Source organism: Haliaeetus leucocephalus, unplaced genomic scaffold, assembly GCF_000737465.1.
Source record: "Haliaeetus leucocephalus isolate CR32 unplaced genomic scaffold, Haliaeetus_leucocephalus-4.0 Scaffold162, whole genome shotgun sequence".
Lineage (NCBI taxonomy): Eukaryota > Metazoa > Chordata > Aves > Accipitriformes > Accipitridae > Haliaeetus > Haliaeetus leucocephalus.
This window is the reverse complement of record NW_010972598.1, coordinates 7,373,796-7,389,057: the sequence shown is the minus strand read 5'-3', so window position 1 is coordinate 7,389,057 and position 15,262 is coordinate 7,373,796. Positions and strand designations below refer to the sequence as shown.

The window sequence follows — 15,262 nt, the reverse complement described above, 5'->3', positions numbered from 1 at the left end:
TCACGAGGGATGTGGTTTCCGTTTCTAGAAGCCTCCTTCCCTGCTAATGCAAATCTGAAGGCAGCTGACAGTCTACAAAAAAAACCAATTATCATCATTAAAATCCAAACATGACTGAAAAAGAAATAAATCAGTCGAGTTGTGAAGAAGCAACTGAACGGTCAAGTAGAAGGATACAACAGGCCAAAGAACAAAACATAAACATGAAGAGAACAGCTTTCCAGTCACATTTGCTCTTAATGGGAAAGAATTGTTTTTGTCTACAAGTAAACTTGGTAAAAATGGGTATACCGAACAGCTCAATCTAAAACTGCATTGTTATTCTCAGCGCAGAGACTATTGTTTTGTAACCCTCAAAGCTAAGTGAATTTAATAGGATAACTAAAATTATACATTGTTGCCATTAGTACAAATGAAAATCAACCAAAAAACCATCTGCAGGATGGTATTCTTCCCAGATTTCCTTCAATTCAATTGAATTTGACTTTCACGCAGAGACCAGGTAATACAGGCAGCATTTTATACTAACGGTAAGATTAGTAAAAAACACATTTGGCATCTTAGGGCTTGTGATGATTTTCTGAGATAGAGAAAAGGGAAGTAAAAGGCTACACTTCTTTAGCATACCTTTCTTTGCTTTTTGACCTACAGCTTATCTTCACCCCGTTTTTCCCTTTTCTTACACAGGATGCTTTGTTGGTAACTGATGAAAATTATGTACAACACATACTATGCCTTTTAAAACAAAGTAGCAGCCTATATCATTACCTTTTCCTTTTCTGTTGCAGAACACAAGTAAAATGTATGTTGGTGTGTGCCAAATACTATTAAAATTATTAGATTCTTGCAGCCCTTCTTCCTCCATGGAAACACTGGTTTTGGGCATCAGAAACACAAGCAGCCAGTTCCTAGTTTAATTTACTTACCGAAACAGAAACATTGAGCTCTTTTTTTCATATTCTACCAGTATGCAATTATTTAATGCTTAAATCTAGGATCATAGAAGTTCTACTTAATGGAAAATAATCAAATGACCATCTAACTTCCTCTTTGTAAGCTCCTGGTTAGATAGCAGATTTCCCAAGAAGTATTCACCACACATTCTTTATTCCATGGCAGGAATACTGTCATGTCAATATCAGTAGCTTTTTGTACTTGCAGGGAAAAGAGAACATGCAATTTATTTACACAGTACTGTTTTTCAACTAAGATACAAAGAGTACAGCCACTAGAGATTCAAATACAAACCCAAGAGCACAGCACAGAAACTGGGCAAATAGAACTAATACAGCTTCTGCTGTACATCTTCAATCCTCAAAGGAGTAACAGGGCAGCGTATGTTACCAGTCACCTCTATTATGGGAATGGGCATAAGAGCTAGAACTGCGCTTCCAGAAAAAACAGGCAGAATCAAGTTAAGAGTTGAAAAACTACAAGGTATAATCTATCTCACATGTAGCACTAGGATAAGTAAACATAAAAAACTGTGATTACTAATATCATGGTAGGGACTAATTAATCCCACTATAAAAAGCTAAAAGGCATCTGCATTTTTACTGGACACAAGCCAGTAATTACAATTTTCTTCAACAGCAAAAAAGAATACTCTTGGCTAAAGTATTTTGGGGATTAATCTTAAAGTTAGCATGGACAAATTAAAGACCACACACTTCAGCATGCTAGCACTCAAAGGAACAGTGAAAATACAGCCCATACCATGTTATCCACCTATTCAAACAGTACTATTGGGACAATTCCCATCCCAACAGTAGTTCTATCCATGCTAACATCATTGCATTAACTGGCAAGCAATCCCGTTAACTGGCAGAGCTCGGAAAAGCTTTGTTTTCCTGGCAAAATTCAGAATTCAGAAAGAGAGGGAAGAAGAGAATCAACTGCTTGATCATTGAATTGTGGGCAAAAAATAGCATTCAGGCATGCAATAACCACTGTAACTTCCAAAACCAGAAGAGAAGCCAGTGCTAGCACTTCCTATCTGCCATTTTCTTCACTATTTGCAAAAGACCATTCAAACACAGGAAAAAAAAAATACTACAAAATTATTGTCTTAAACTGATAAGCCTGAAAAAGAAGACTAAACCATGACACGAGAAAGCAAACATGCTGGCATCCCAGCTGCTACAGGCTACTGCCAGTAAGAGCATGAGAACAGTCTAAATGAAAACATCGCGCAGTTGCCAGAAGAACAGTTATACTGACATACTTCCAAAAAAACTCTCCCACTGGAGACTCTTCTTCCTTTAGCTGACAAAAGAGCCAGCTAAACAAATTCAGAGCGCTAGAAAACTGATATCCGCAAGCACTAGCTGATCACAAAAAGCTAGAAAAAAAAGTCTTTTTAATTATTCTGATAAGATGCTTATGTGAAAGTACATTTTCTGGACTGATCATTTAATGCTGCCTCTCTATCACCTCCCTCCAGGAAAAGGAGCACATTAACCTACAGAAGACGAAAGCAGACAAATGCCTTCAACTCACTTGAAACTGCAGATAGCAAGCTGCGTCACTGCGAAGTTCACACTTCTAGGCAAAAAGAAGAAAGTCAGACTTGTTCAAATATTCTGTGAGAAACAGCAGCAAAGTATCAGTATCTACAAAAAGGCCACTCTCTTTAGTTTTAAAAAAAAAAAAAAACACAAAAAACAAAACCAGAAGTCCTACACACACTTTGCCAAAACCAGTTTAAACATCTATCCTCACTTGTATTATAAAATAGAATCTTTACCTAAAAACCTGCCTTACCTAAGAAATTGTGTTTTAAAAAAATCCACCATGTGCCGTAATGTTCTGACAAGTATTCTGACAGTACAAGAGGAAAGTGACAGCCACATAGCTAAGGGGAATTAGGGATAAACTCAAAATGAGATGGTATATAACACTCAGACAGAAAAGTCTTAATAATCGAAGCAAATGCAGACACTTATTAGCTGTTTTGCGTACATAAACAAGTGCTTAGAGTCTTGAAGAACTGCCATAATTTCAGAGCTTCTATGGATTATTTTAATAAAAACTGCCATCTTAAGTACAGGGTTTGTCCTTAAGTTCTACTAGTCACGTCTTTTGAAAAAAAAAGATAACATCTTGGAAGACTATCAAGTATATACACCCACTAACATCCAACACCTTGCTTATTCATCATTATGAACTGGCTTTTGTCACAAACTGGGTACACTAAAGCCAACGTTTCTTAACATAGTTTTAGAAGTCTTCACAAGACTTCACCAAATCACTCACACAGCAGTTCTCTTAAAAAAAAAAAATCCATCTTCAGAGCAGTTTACAATTGAAAAGCAATCAGTTCAGGCATTGTAAAGTATTCAAAGGAAGTTACATCCAAAGTACTCCTATACTGCAAGGCTCATCAACCAACATCCCCAAACTGCCTTTTTTTTTTTTTTTTTAATACACCTTTTGGAACCCCAAGGACATTTCTTTAAGTTTTTTAAAAAAAAAAAAAAAAAAGCAATCATTACATGATACATAACATTCAGTGAGTAGAAGAAAGAGTTTTTACATCAATTTTCTTGTGTACTTATCCAGATCTGTCACTGGAAACTTTTCTCAGTAACTGGGATAACGACATTGTGAGATGACAGCCACAATCACAGTTAATCTGAACAAATGCCATGATGTTTCCAAACTGTTGCCTGCATCTGAGCTGTTGCTGCTCTTGGAAATAAAGTTAGAATATCACAATTCTAAATAAAACTGAAGATGCGTGAACTGGAGGTTTCAGAAATGGTCAACATCAACGACACTAAGATTAGACACTAGATGTGGTTCACTGCACAGCTTGACTACCGTACCAGATCCAGCCCTACATTCTAGCAAGCTTAGCAGCATGAGGTCCCATCACACTTCAATGCTGAAGACTGAAAAGCTTGAACTATCTTTTCCATATGATGTATAACTTGGGACACTATAATTTCTTAAAGTCCATTCAATTACTGCCTTTTAGTCCATAAAAGCCAATTATCTAGTATAGCTTGTCAACATATGCATAGACAAAAAGGTTTGGGTTTGAGTGAAAGGCCACACCAAGAGGTGACCACATGAGAATTTCTACTGTAAGACCACAGCTAACATTCACACACAGATATCTAAATACTACTAGGAAGAAGCCCTTTTCTAAGTTCATGGTGTAGAAATAACCTATTAAGGCCATCCAATCTTTTGCACAATAGAACCAGGACTCTAGACAGTGCTGTCATGCAAACATCAGTCAGAAGTGTCCTGAACAAGTGGTGGTATCTTTTCACCAGACTTTCCCGTACTGTCAGACAGTGTTTACAACAGCCAAGTTAATCAAGAAAAGGATTACTTACACACGGACAACTTAGCAAATGTACTACTTGAAGTTGTCAAAAATATTTTATACATGCTTAAAAAAACCCACAAAACAAAACAAAAACAAAACACCCACACAACTACTTTGGCATATCACTAAATAAAGACACAATCATGGCCAAATTTGAAACATTTGCAATCATTAAGGAATAATAATGACAAATTAAATATATATATATATATTTAAAAAGTCACACTCCAAGACCATGCATGTGTATAAAACCAGGTTCTGCCTAAGTTTCTGGCTCTTGGGATTGCAAGCACACATGAGAGAGAATATTAAATGATTGCAAACTGATTGTATCATCTTGATATTCTAGCTATTGTTCCCAGGATACAAGAAGTATTTTTCCTAGAACACCACTATGATCTGCATTAGTTATCTCAGTAGGTAACTGAAATGGATTTTTAAGCAAATAGTTTTTGCTGTGTATAAAGCCAGGTACTTTAGGTCTAGGCTAAAGTGAACATCAAGATCAATCTCTTGCTTATTTTTTGCTAGAGAATCTTCAGAACGTATTGGGAATAACTGAACAATTGCACCTTAACGAGACGTTCTGCGTCCTTACCAAGTCGCTCGCAAACGTGACAGTCACTGCAAGTCCTTCAAAAATTTTTTCTCCTCTGATCAGTATAAGTTTTGTCCCAACGTATTTCCAACTCTTGTTGATACTACCACTGAGGTATCACAATCATCCACTCAGTTCAAACTTCCCACTAAGAATCTACTGGAGTGGGGGTATTGTCTTTGATAGACATCTACCAGTTTAAGAGGTATTAAGAATGGTTCTTAAAAGTGCACCAAGTAACAGAGACAAGCTGCAGCTCTCTCACGGGGACCTTACTGCACTTGCTACGATTACTGTTCACCATCAGCATCTCCAGAGAATGCCAAAAGAGCTAGATGTTGTGTCAGTGGAACAAAAAGGAACATTTCCTTAATTAAAACTTCTAAAAGTATTCACTAACATAGTGCATATGGGCTATAACCATACCACATATTAGAACAGTCGGTTCACCATTCTTTGAGGCTAAATCACATCGCACATCTTCATGTCAGTGGCTGTTGGCAAAGCAACACATTGTGTTGTGACAAGAGCACAAGTCAGAGGACTAAAGAACACCCTCTATTTGCTCCAAATAGATAACGCAGGAGAAAATGAGTAAGGTTGCTGTTGATAGATGGTCTGCTGTGGTAACCAGGAGGACAGCTACATTCCACGGTAGCAAAAGACATGCCACCACCCATAATGAGAACTTATTACGCTGTCTGGACAACATATGCAAACCTAATTTTGCAAAACACTCCAGCAGATATATACTGTAATTCAATCGCCCCCACATTTTTCGTAGGTCTGCCTACCACAGTAGTGGTTTTGTGATAGGGACGTTTCCCAGGGGTTGAACAACGACCTGCAAGTATATAGGCTGGCCCACCATTAGTCGGTAGCAGTTTGCTACCACATGAAGTAATTAATGAGAAGGAATTTTTCTGTTTCCTTACCAAGGTCTTAAGAGAACCTAAGCATACTTGAGTGAACAGACTTTGCCACTTCATTTAAGAGAAGCAAGAAAAAGAAAAGCCAAGCTGTCTAAAAACCTTAAACATTTCATCTTGCTAAAGCATATATCCATATATACACTCGTATATTTATTGACCATCCTTAAACCAACAGGCCAGCTAGAGCAAATTTATTTTAGTAACTGAAACTAATTTCAGCTGTGCTGATTACTTCCAGGGTGGCTAAACATTTGGAACTTCATACAAGGAGAAAACATTTTCTCCTCATCAAGTCATAGCTCTTTGAGAATTTGTACACAATAGCATTAGATCAGTGCCAATTCTTTGTATAATGTTTCCTTGGCTAAAGTCTTTTTGTTTCAAGCAGATCTGTTACTCAGTACGGACAGCCTGTTGCACTTTGCTAATGCCTGAACTTGGCAGAATCTCTAGTTATTCTTTGCTTTCCTTAAAAAAGCACCTAGGTTTTATGACAATTTTACAACTTCAGAAAAGTTGTTTAACAACTGAACCTGCAACCTTTTCAATAGGCTCTTTTTTTCCATAAGAGACCATAGTTATAAAGACGACAAATCCAAATTATTGCCTTTGATGTGCACTACATAGCAGTTTTGGGGGATATATGGAATGCTCTAAAATTCAGACTTTCTGTTCTTTTACTATCTCATTCCTTTCCCATTTGAATTTCATAAGCAGAGCTCAAAACTAACATCTGCCTGGATAGTCCCTTTACACAGATGTGCTCTATCAGGTGGTGGAGCTATTTGAATTAGCATATTTTAACTTGTTTAAATGACAATAAAGTACCCTGGGCAATTAACAAAACTAGTGTATAAAAAAAGGGATAGTGGAGAAAATAAACAGTTTAGACAGATAAGAAGGCAACTGGGGAAAAAAAAAGTGTTGATAGTAATTTGCACAGGCTACATTGGAAGGCTATCATATGAACAAGTTCCTTTGTTTTCTTAGAAGAAAAAAACCAAAACTTCATGCCAGTTGATGCACACCAAGGAAAAAAAAAAAAAGAAAAAAAGGCCTACCTTAAAGCCACAATGGAAGTTTGAAATACACTACATTCCAACAGGGGATGTTATTAGTCACAGTTTATAGAAAGAAAACAGATGCTGATTCTTTCTACTTTCTTGATCGTTAACAACTACCACAGGACACAATAAATAGTCCAGGACCACTTCATTCATGGTAAGATTACTTGGCAAATGAACACTTAGATAATGACAGGTAAGCACGTCCTCAGTATGCATCAGTAACATACAGGTTTCATAAAATAATTCATTCTCCAAATATGGGGGGGACGGGACGGGGACCAAACAAACCACCACACATTTAAATAGCTTCACTTCCACTTAGCAGGAGAGCTCTACCATATGAAGCTTTCTATGGAAGAACGTTACACACCCAGAGAGAACATGAAACAGTTCAGTTTCTAGTGTTATCACTATTTTATACTATGCCTTTAAATTCCCAAACACATAAAACAAACATTTTGATGTGAACATTTAACTTTTTTTTTTTTCAATCTTCCCTCCTCAATCCATCCCTTATTCCTTTGAAAGCTTACATGAAAGGAAAAAGCAGAAAAGAAGATGAGCACCTACTAATTTCAAAACAAACAGCATGAAAGAATGCACCCTGGTTTTAAAATTTATATAGCTTAAGATGCCACCACTTTGCATTACACGATGGCAATAAAACAACCTGCTTAGAGTTCCCTTCTGTAATGCCCACGCTGATACTCCATTTCCACACTATCCCGATATATTTGGGCAATGACATTCAGCCCCATATTACATTACAAAAATGTAAATGTCTCACTGCTTCCTCCAGTTTCATTATTAGAATTCAAATGTATTGCCAACACATGGCATTGCCAACATATTAGCAATACGCAGCTTCTCCATTAAGTCCTAATAAAAAAAAAATCACATTTAGTAACACATTATCAATGGCCAGGGAGTTGAAAAAATGCCTGTGTGACACCTGGTTATACATTGATTTGTACTGCTATAGCTAAACTACTGTCAGGAGCAGGTTATTTAAGAAAAGATTTAAGTGGACAAAATCGATTTAAACAAAAATACAAATTTATATGTATCTTTTGCATTGACTTCATTTGAGCAGCTTACACTCATCACCCAAGTTTCACAGGATCAACTGTATCCTAATGTTTTCTCTTCAGACAGATTCAACTTAACCAAAAGTACTGTATATTAACTTATTTATAAGTTATATGTAGTTACCAGAAAGCCAACCAAAACATTTTCTAGGCTGTCTGCTGGAATTAGTATTTTTAAACAGTTTCTAGGCATGCAACAAGGGTTACTCTCTTGTGACACCCAGTACCAATATAGAAGTCTCTCTTCTGTTATGTCATAGAATATCATTGTGAGCAGCTTTCTAGCAGACAATACCACATCTCTCATCTGACCTACCATCATCTTAACAAAACAGTATCAGTTGTACACAAGCACTTGGTTACCACATAACATTGTAAACCAAAAAGGACCAAAAGAACAGACAAGACAAAGGAGGAAAAAATAATCAGCATTTCTAAGGAAAAAATGTGGAATTAACATGTAATTTTGAAGACTGAGATTGACGTTCTCTAACATATGTTTAAATGGTTTATATTTTGGTTTTCCAGGTTGGTCTAAAGACCAAGTGATGACAATTTCATTTTGGTAATCACTCCTGAGATGGATCTTTAATATTCTTTTACATCATATGAAGTAATATTGTGCCTTTTCTAAATTAGAAGAAAAGAGCCATCATATCACTTTTCATGTTGTATTTTGGAAGGATCTAGAACACATGGAAAGAATGACTGGCATTTATTTGCAGTAGACCTCAAAACACAAGACCAATAAGACAGAACAGGTAAGGTACATGGCACATTTCATTAGTGCACTAATTAATTTTTAAACTACATCTGTCAAAGGACATCACTACAACTTACAAACTTTGTACACAGAGATCACAGTAAGCAGCAAACCACAGCAGCAATGGAATAACACAGAGAAGCACAGCAAACTACAATACCCACAAGAAAGGGAAAAGCTAGGGGCAAAGCTGGTTAACTACCCTGTTTCGTATGACACTACTGAAGAATTCATTCTTGCTTCCCCAACCCCTTCTGCCGTTACTACAGCCCTGCTCTGACTTCTCCATTTATGAAACAAAATAGCTATCAGTAATCCAAGAGCAATAGCATCTGTACCTACGCCAGAGTCATCAGTTTCTAATCTGGTGGGCTGCAGGGGACAACGCAAGAGTCTTCTAGCTAAGGATTAATTTCTCACTGCCCCTCCATATCAACAGGAAAAAAAAACCATGGAAGCATTTCAAATAGCAGGGGAGAAAAAGGGAAGAGCCCAATACAAGCACAGACCTAAACAGACTGCACAAAATTTGCATTTGACTGCCTTTGCATCGCACTGAAACTTAAATTTTATGAAGTAATCCACAAAAACAAGTGACTGAATTGCCAAGACAGTCATTTTGTCAAGTGATATAGGTTAGATTAAGAAAACATACATGTATGACAAACTTCAGAGACTCATTTTTACATTCTAGTGAGAGAAGGACAGCTTTATTATTTAAGTGCCTGGGCATTTAATTTCTTTCCCATTTATTATAGTATTATATAGAAGACAGACATCTATTAGCAGAAACTGTTAACTGTTACACAGAGGAATGTCTTTTTGTATCTCCTTGCACCTTCTAGGAAGTGAATGCCACAGAAAGGACAAATGACAACTTGACTTTTTTAACCTTTGATATCTTCACTTGTCTAAAGATCAAGATATCAAAAAATCACATCCAATGTCACATCATATAAGGGACTGAGTTTACATTTAAAAATGATACGGCAAACTAAACTTAGCATTTAGCAATTAAGACAGGCAATGCCTTCCTCTGATGAAAGAGGGCAAGAAAACTGGAGAGGTTATTTTTAACCCCCTTCCAAAAAGAAGCTCTACTGCCTTCACACACCTTGAGAGAAACAGTAAAAAGAAGTTACACTCCACAGTTTCATTCTCTGACAAAAACAGGTTAATGCACCTAAAGTTAAAACACATTTCCTTTTTCCTCCTACTTAAACCTTCAAAAAGAAACTTAGGTGCACTAAATCTGTAGTATATGTAGCACTCTTGCTCTCCTATGTACGTCATTATGTGTAATGGCAGTAAGAGCCTCATTTAACAGTAACTGAAATAGTTCAGGGTTTCCAAAAAAGGAGAAAAGAAAGAGGAAAAGAAACCTTTGCGTATGCTGAAAGGAGTTATTCTAAAGTTTTATCCTTGTAGAACAAGAACTTACAGAGCTTGCTTCTTTTTCCCCTGCTTTCCCCAAAGCGATTGAGTCACTTTTAATCAGTCACGCACTCAAGGCAAAGCATCACTTTTTACCTTTGGATTTATTTCATCTCAGCTAGCTCCATGGTACAGCCACCTATCAAAAGCCTGCTCCAAAGTAAAACAAACAAACAAACCAACCAAACCAGAACACGGAAAGGAAAACAAGCACAATGTACAGGGTAATAACCCATTCTACAGGAGAAGCCTGCCTCCTTGTGGCTCAACTAACCATAAATTAGATTTCTCCAATTCCTTCCATCACACCCAGTAAATCTGGTGAGCCAAGAGAGTAACAAGCTTCTAGTTCAAGGTGGTTTGGGGGTTTGGTTTTGTTGGGGTTTGGGTTTTTGGTTGGTTTTGGGGGGGTTGTTTTGGGTTTTGTTTTGGGGGTTTTGGGGGGGGGGGTTTTGCGGGGAAGTTGATGAAAAAGAAAGATTATTCTAATTCTAAGAAGCACTAGCAAAAGTTATCCATCAGTCATTACTGAAAGACTGCTTTTAGCCTCCTCCTCTAGATAGCAAAGACAGGGTGCGAGGGGACAGAGGTCCAACTTAAAAACAATTGACATTCTTTACATGGCAACAAAAGCAAAAGCTTGTCAGCACTCCGGCACCTAAATCCAGAAGGCTCCAAACCTTGGCTCAGCAGCAGCTTAACCTAGCAGGCCACTCTTGATGCCTTAGCTTTCAACAGTAAATTCCCTTTCTGCCTATAGGTCTCCTTCAGGAGGATTTCACTCTTGGCAGCAGTGAAGCATTTAGTGCTTTCAACAAGATGCAGACATTCCTCTGTCCTGCCTGAAGGGCTCAATTACACGGGGCTACTGTCTTAATGCCTAGAAGAGTAAGTTATTTAGAAAACAGCTGGGGGTTTTGGCTGATTTTTTTTGTTTTGTTTTGTTTTCAATCCAGCCACTCTATTGTGCAAGAGCTTAGTGCTTAAAGAACTCAAAACCTGTGTGACAAATACACAGATTCAAATTCACACCAGTCTTAGGAGGGGATCACATCATCAGGATGACTTTGGCTTAGGAGGGTATGAGTAGCTTTCTAAGCATCTTGCAGAAGCTGCTCCATTTTGTGCAAGTCTGAGACACAGAGCATGAATCGCTTTTGCTACGAGTTAGGAAATTCATCCACAAGAAGAAGGGAAGTTCCAGTCTCCACTCCAAAGGCTTTTTAATATAAAACACATTAAGTGAACACAAAAGTAGCCCACATTTTTCTGCATCTCACAACTGTTGGGCTTGCAACTTGCTTTCTTCTGTGTCACAGCCTCTGTTTTGGGAACGGTTTCTCTAGCCTTTAAACAAGTGAATCAGACTCACTCTTTCCAATCTCCAACCCAGTGATCTAGCTGGAAAAGAAGTAAACTGAACCCATGGTTCTCTCATGCTTATAGTCATTTTAATTGGAGATTCACTGAAGGGGAGAAGAAAAAAAAAAAACACAAAAAAACCCCACCTCACACATTTTGAATGAAAGACTTTGACTCTACCCTTTTCTTCTTTCCAAGAAAAAAAAAAAAAAAGAAAAAAGAAAAATGTTGTCACACCCTAAATTCCAGACAGGGAAGATGTCATTTCTTTCTGCTACAGTTTTTATGCCTAGGTCCAGAATGAGAAGCATTGCACTTTTTTTTTTTTGTTATTATCATTTGCAGATTTACCCAGGAGACAGCTACTACTTTGTGTGCCTTAGACCCTTTTGTGCCTGCTCAGCTCCTACCAGGCCAGAGCACTGCACAGAGGGCTGTGGATTCTACCACTGTTGCCAGGGGCCAAAAACTTAGGCAGGGCTGTACCGCACACTGCAACATCCAAATAGCTTCATAGATCTCATTAGAAAGGTTGTAAACAGAGAAGCAAAATAAATAGACACTCACATTAACTCTGACACTACAAGAAAAAGAAAAAGAAAAAGAAAAAGAAAAAGAAAAAGAAAAAGAAAAAGAAAAAGAAAAAGAAAAAGAAAAAAGAAAAAAGAAATCACTCTTTTCTCTTACTCCAGTGCAATCCTGGCAAAGGGCAAACACCTTCAACTACTGAAGAGAGAGGGAATAGGTGGTGTTCATCACATCACGAGACTGGCTGCTGTACCAAACAAGTCCAGTATGTCTGGATAACACACTAGGTCTGTGTATGGAAAAAAAAAAATCATCCTTCTGGAAAAAAACCATTCTGTTTATATAACCAGATCTGTAATTAACATGCAAATTACTCACACAAATGAAGAACTATCCCCTCCCGGCTTTTATAATTTTATAGACTGAACACGGCAGAGACTTCAATTTATTAAAAGTGATGTTCTTCTGTATGCAACTCTGTTTCCATTATATTGAAATAGTGGGCAAGTAATAAGGACTACATGAAGTCATACACACCAAGAAATTTACTACAGCAGGGTTTCTGTTCATAAGTTTAAGACAGTTTGTGTTTTTGCTTTATATCAGGGCCTGACACCAAGTTAATAAGCCTTTTATTGAGATTCAAAAGCTATTACGTTACACACATCTTCCTCTACTTACATTTGCTAACCTACGCCGAGGCCTAGGATTAAATTTTACGCTTCACTGACAGAAAATAGAATCCTAAATCACCAATCCACACATAATTGTTAATTTCCCCACTTGTTTCTTGTGGTCACAGTACCTACTTTCTTCCTTATCATGGCCCTACTTTTTAAACATTCACATTTTTAAAACTAGCCCTGAGCTTCAGCGCAGGCCTATGAAATGTCTCATTTTCTTTAAATTATCTTTACTGAACTCTCCCAATTATCCAGACCAGTAAGGTTTACTAAATTTTGTGCAGAATGATAACAAATAATACTACCGAAGCAAGTATCAGGATCATAGATCTTTTAAAGCCATAATAAAAACTCCTACCAATATCAATAATAAACAGCAGCAGGTTCTAGTAGATTAAGTACCAGACTTGTACTCAGAAAAACTGGTTTCTTTTCTATTTTATTCTTACCTAGTCTTCTAGGTGACCTTGGGCAAATCACTATCCCTACACTGCAGTTTCCCCAGCAGTAAAAATGAATTGAACAGAGTTGCAGATCTGTCTGGAAACTCCAAATGAAACACACCATAAGAGTTAAAAATATATTTCCCTATCTGCAGATATATCTGCCTTGATAGCTTTTCTTTATCCCATTATACATCAGCAGCAGCGTAAGATTGCTTTTACTTTCTAAATACACTCTAGTGGTTCTTCAAGAATGGCTTTAGGCTACTGCCTTACTTTTTATCACATGCTTGATCTATTTCTGCTACTGTATCTACTTGAAGGACCAGGAGCATGTATTTAGCAATACGCACTTCACACTTACTTTAATATATTACACCAAAAGTTGCTGTTGAACACATTCCTAAGCTACAGGGAGAAAATAAAACAGGACAAATCAGAACAGAGAGCCAACTATCAATGAGCAGCAACTCATTCTCTAGACCCTTGCTCATGTAAGTAATCGTGGAAGTATTTGCTTCCACGACCTGCCACGGGAATCAGTCATCAGCAGATTTTTACCAGGAATACATGCATTGATGAACCAAACTGCATCAAAGCAACGTAAAGAGATTCCTCTTCTTATACACTGCTAGACTTAAGAAACACTACTTTTCATTTAACAGGAGACTGCCATTTATTATCAAATAACACTACTTCACTGCGGTGTGCTTCGCTCACTTGCCATCTTCCCGTTTCTGGGTTTGTTTGGGTTGTTTTGAAAAACGATGCAATTATGAGATGCTTTTTCACCTTTCCTATTCCAAAGCATAAGGCTTAAACAACAGTTTCTAAAAGCTCTTGGCTTTGCTATTCTTTGGGGGAAAAAAACCCCCCCCCCCCGCCCCAAAAGGCACTTACTCATAATTAATTTTTCTAAACAGAGTTAGTGGATAAAGTTGCCACTTCCCACATCGTGCCACAAAAGCCTGTTTTGCTTGACACAAACGTGAACTCTGACGTACTTAACTTCCAGTTATTTTCCTGACCGAGGAATTGCTACAACACGTTGGAAATTTTACTTCATAAGCTGACGGACAGAATAATGAAAAATCACTCCTCTACTGTCAAGAGACAACTTCTGAACATTAGCGACGGAGCCGCTGAAAAAAAAGGAAGAGACGGACTTTCCACACCACAGACACGAGCGGTGACAAATCCAGCTATTTCCTGAAATATCGCAAAAGCGATCAGAAGAGAAACCCAGCGTATTTCAGGCGTAGCGCTAAGGAGAAAAAGAAATCGCTGCGCATCCGAGAGGGAACAGGGAAGGGGGGGGGAAAGGCATTTGCGGCTCGGATCCCGGCGCTGGTTCTCTGGGTGGGAAGGCGAGCCCGAACGGCTCCGGTGCCGGCGGGGGAAGGAAGGAAGGGCCAGACGTTGCCTGCCGGGAGGGGAGCGGAGCCCGGGCGGGCTCCCCCCCCGCCCCGCTCTCCCCTCCCACACCAACTTCCCCCGGCCCGGGACGTGGCCGGCCGCAGTTGGATAGGGAGCGACGTGACGAGGCTAAAAACCGGCTGAAGTCCACAAAGAAGCCGTCTGCCTCCGGGAAACGGGCTGGGGAAGGGAGGGCGGGAGGAAGGACGGACGGACGAGTGTGGGGGGGGAAGCCCGGGGGGAATTCCACCCCGCCCGAAAGCGATCGCCTTCCCGCCCCGCGGGGCTGAGGAGAGTCACCCCCACCACACCCCAGCCCTGAGGACCGGGCAGCGCCGCCCCCAGCCCGGCCCGAGCCGAGCCGGGACGCGGAACGGGCGCACCTTCTCCCTCCCGCCTCCCGCCCCGCGGCGGGCTCCGGGCTGGGCTCTCACCTTCCTCCCGCCGCCGCCGCCGCCGGCCAGCGCGGCGCTACCGCCCGAGTACATGTAGTAGGCGATGCCCAGCACCCAGAGGAAGGCGAAGCAGAGCAGCAGCCGAGACCTGCGCCGCATCCTCCCTCTCTCCTTCCCGCGCCGCCGCCAGGCCACCACGAAACGGCCAGCAGCA

General features: G+C 39.3%; 1 protein-coding gene across 1 annotated transcript in view; it reads right to left on the bottom strand.

The window, feature by feature from the left end:
- GALNT2 (polypeptide N-acetylgalactosaminyltransferase 2) overlaps positions 1 to 15,207 on the bottom strand; it is a 99,083-nt gene extending 83,876 nt beyond the window's left edge. Inside the window, exon 1 of the mRNA XM_010562670.1 lies at positions 15,088 to 15,207. Coding sequence (XP_010560972.1) covers positions 15,088 to 15,207 — 120 coding nt within the window. The remainder of the gene's footprint in view (positions 1 to 15,087) is intronic.
- Positions 15,208 to 15,262: the final 55 nt, after the last annotated feature.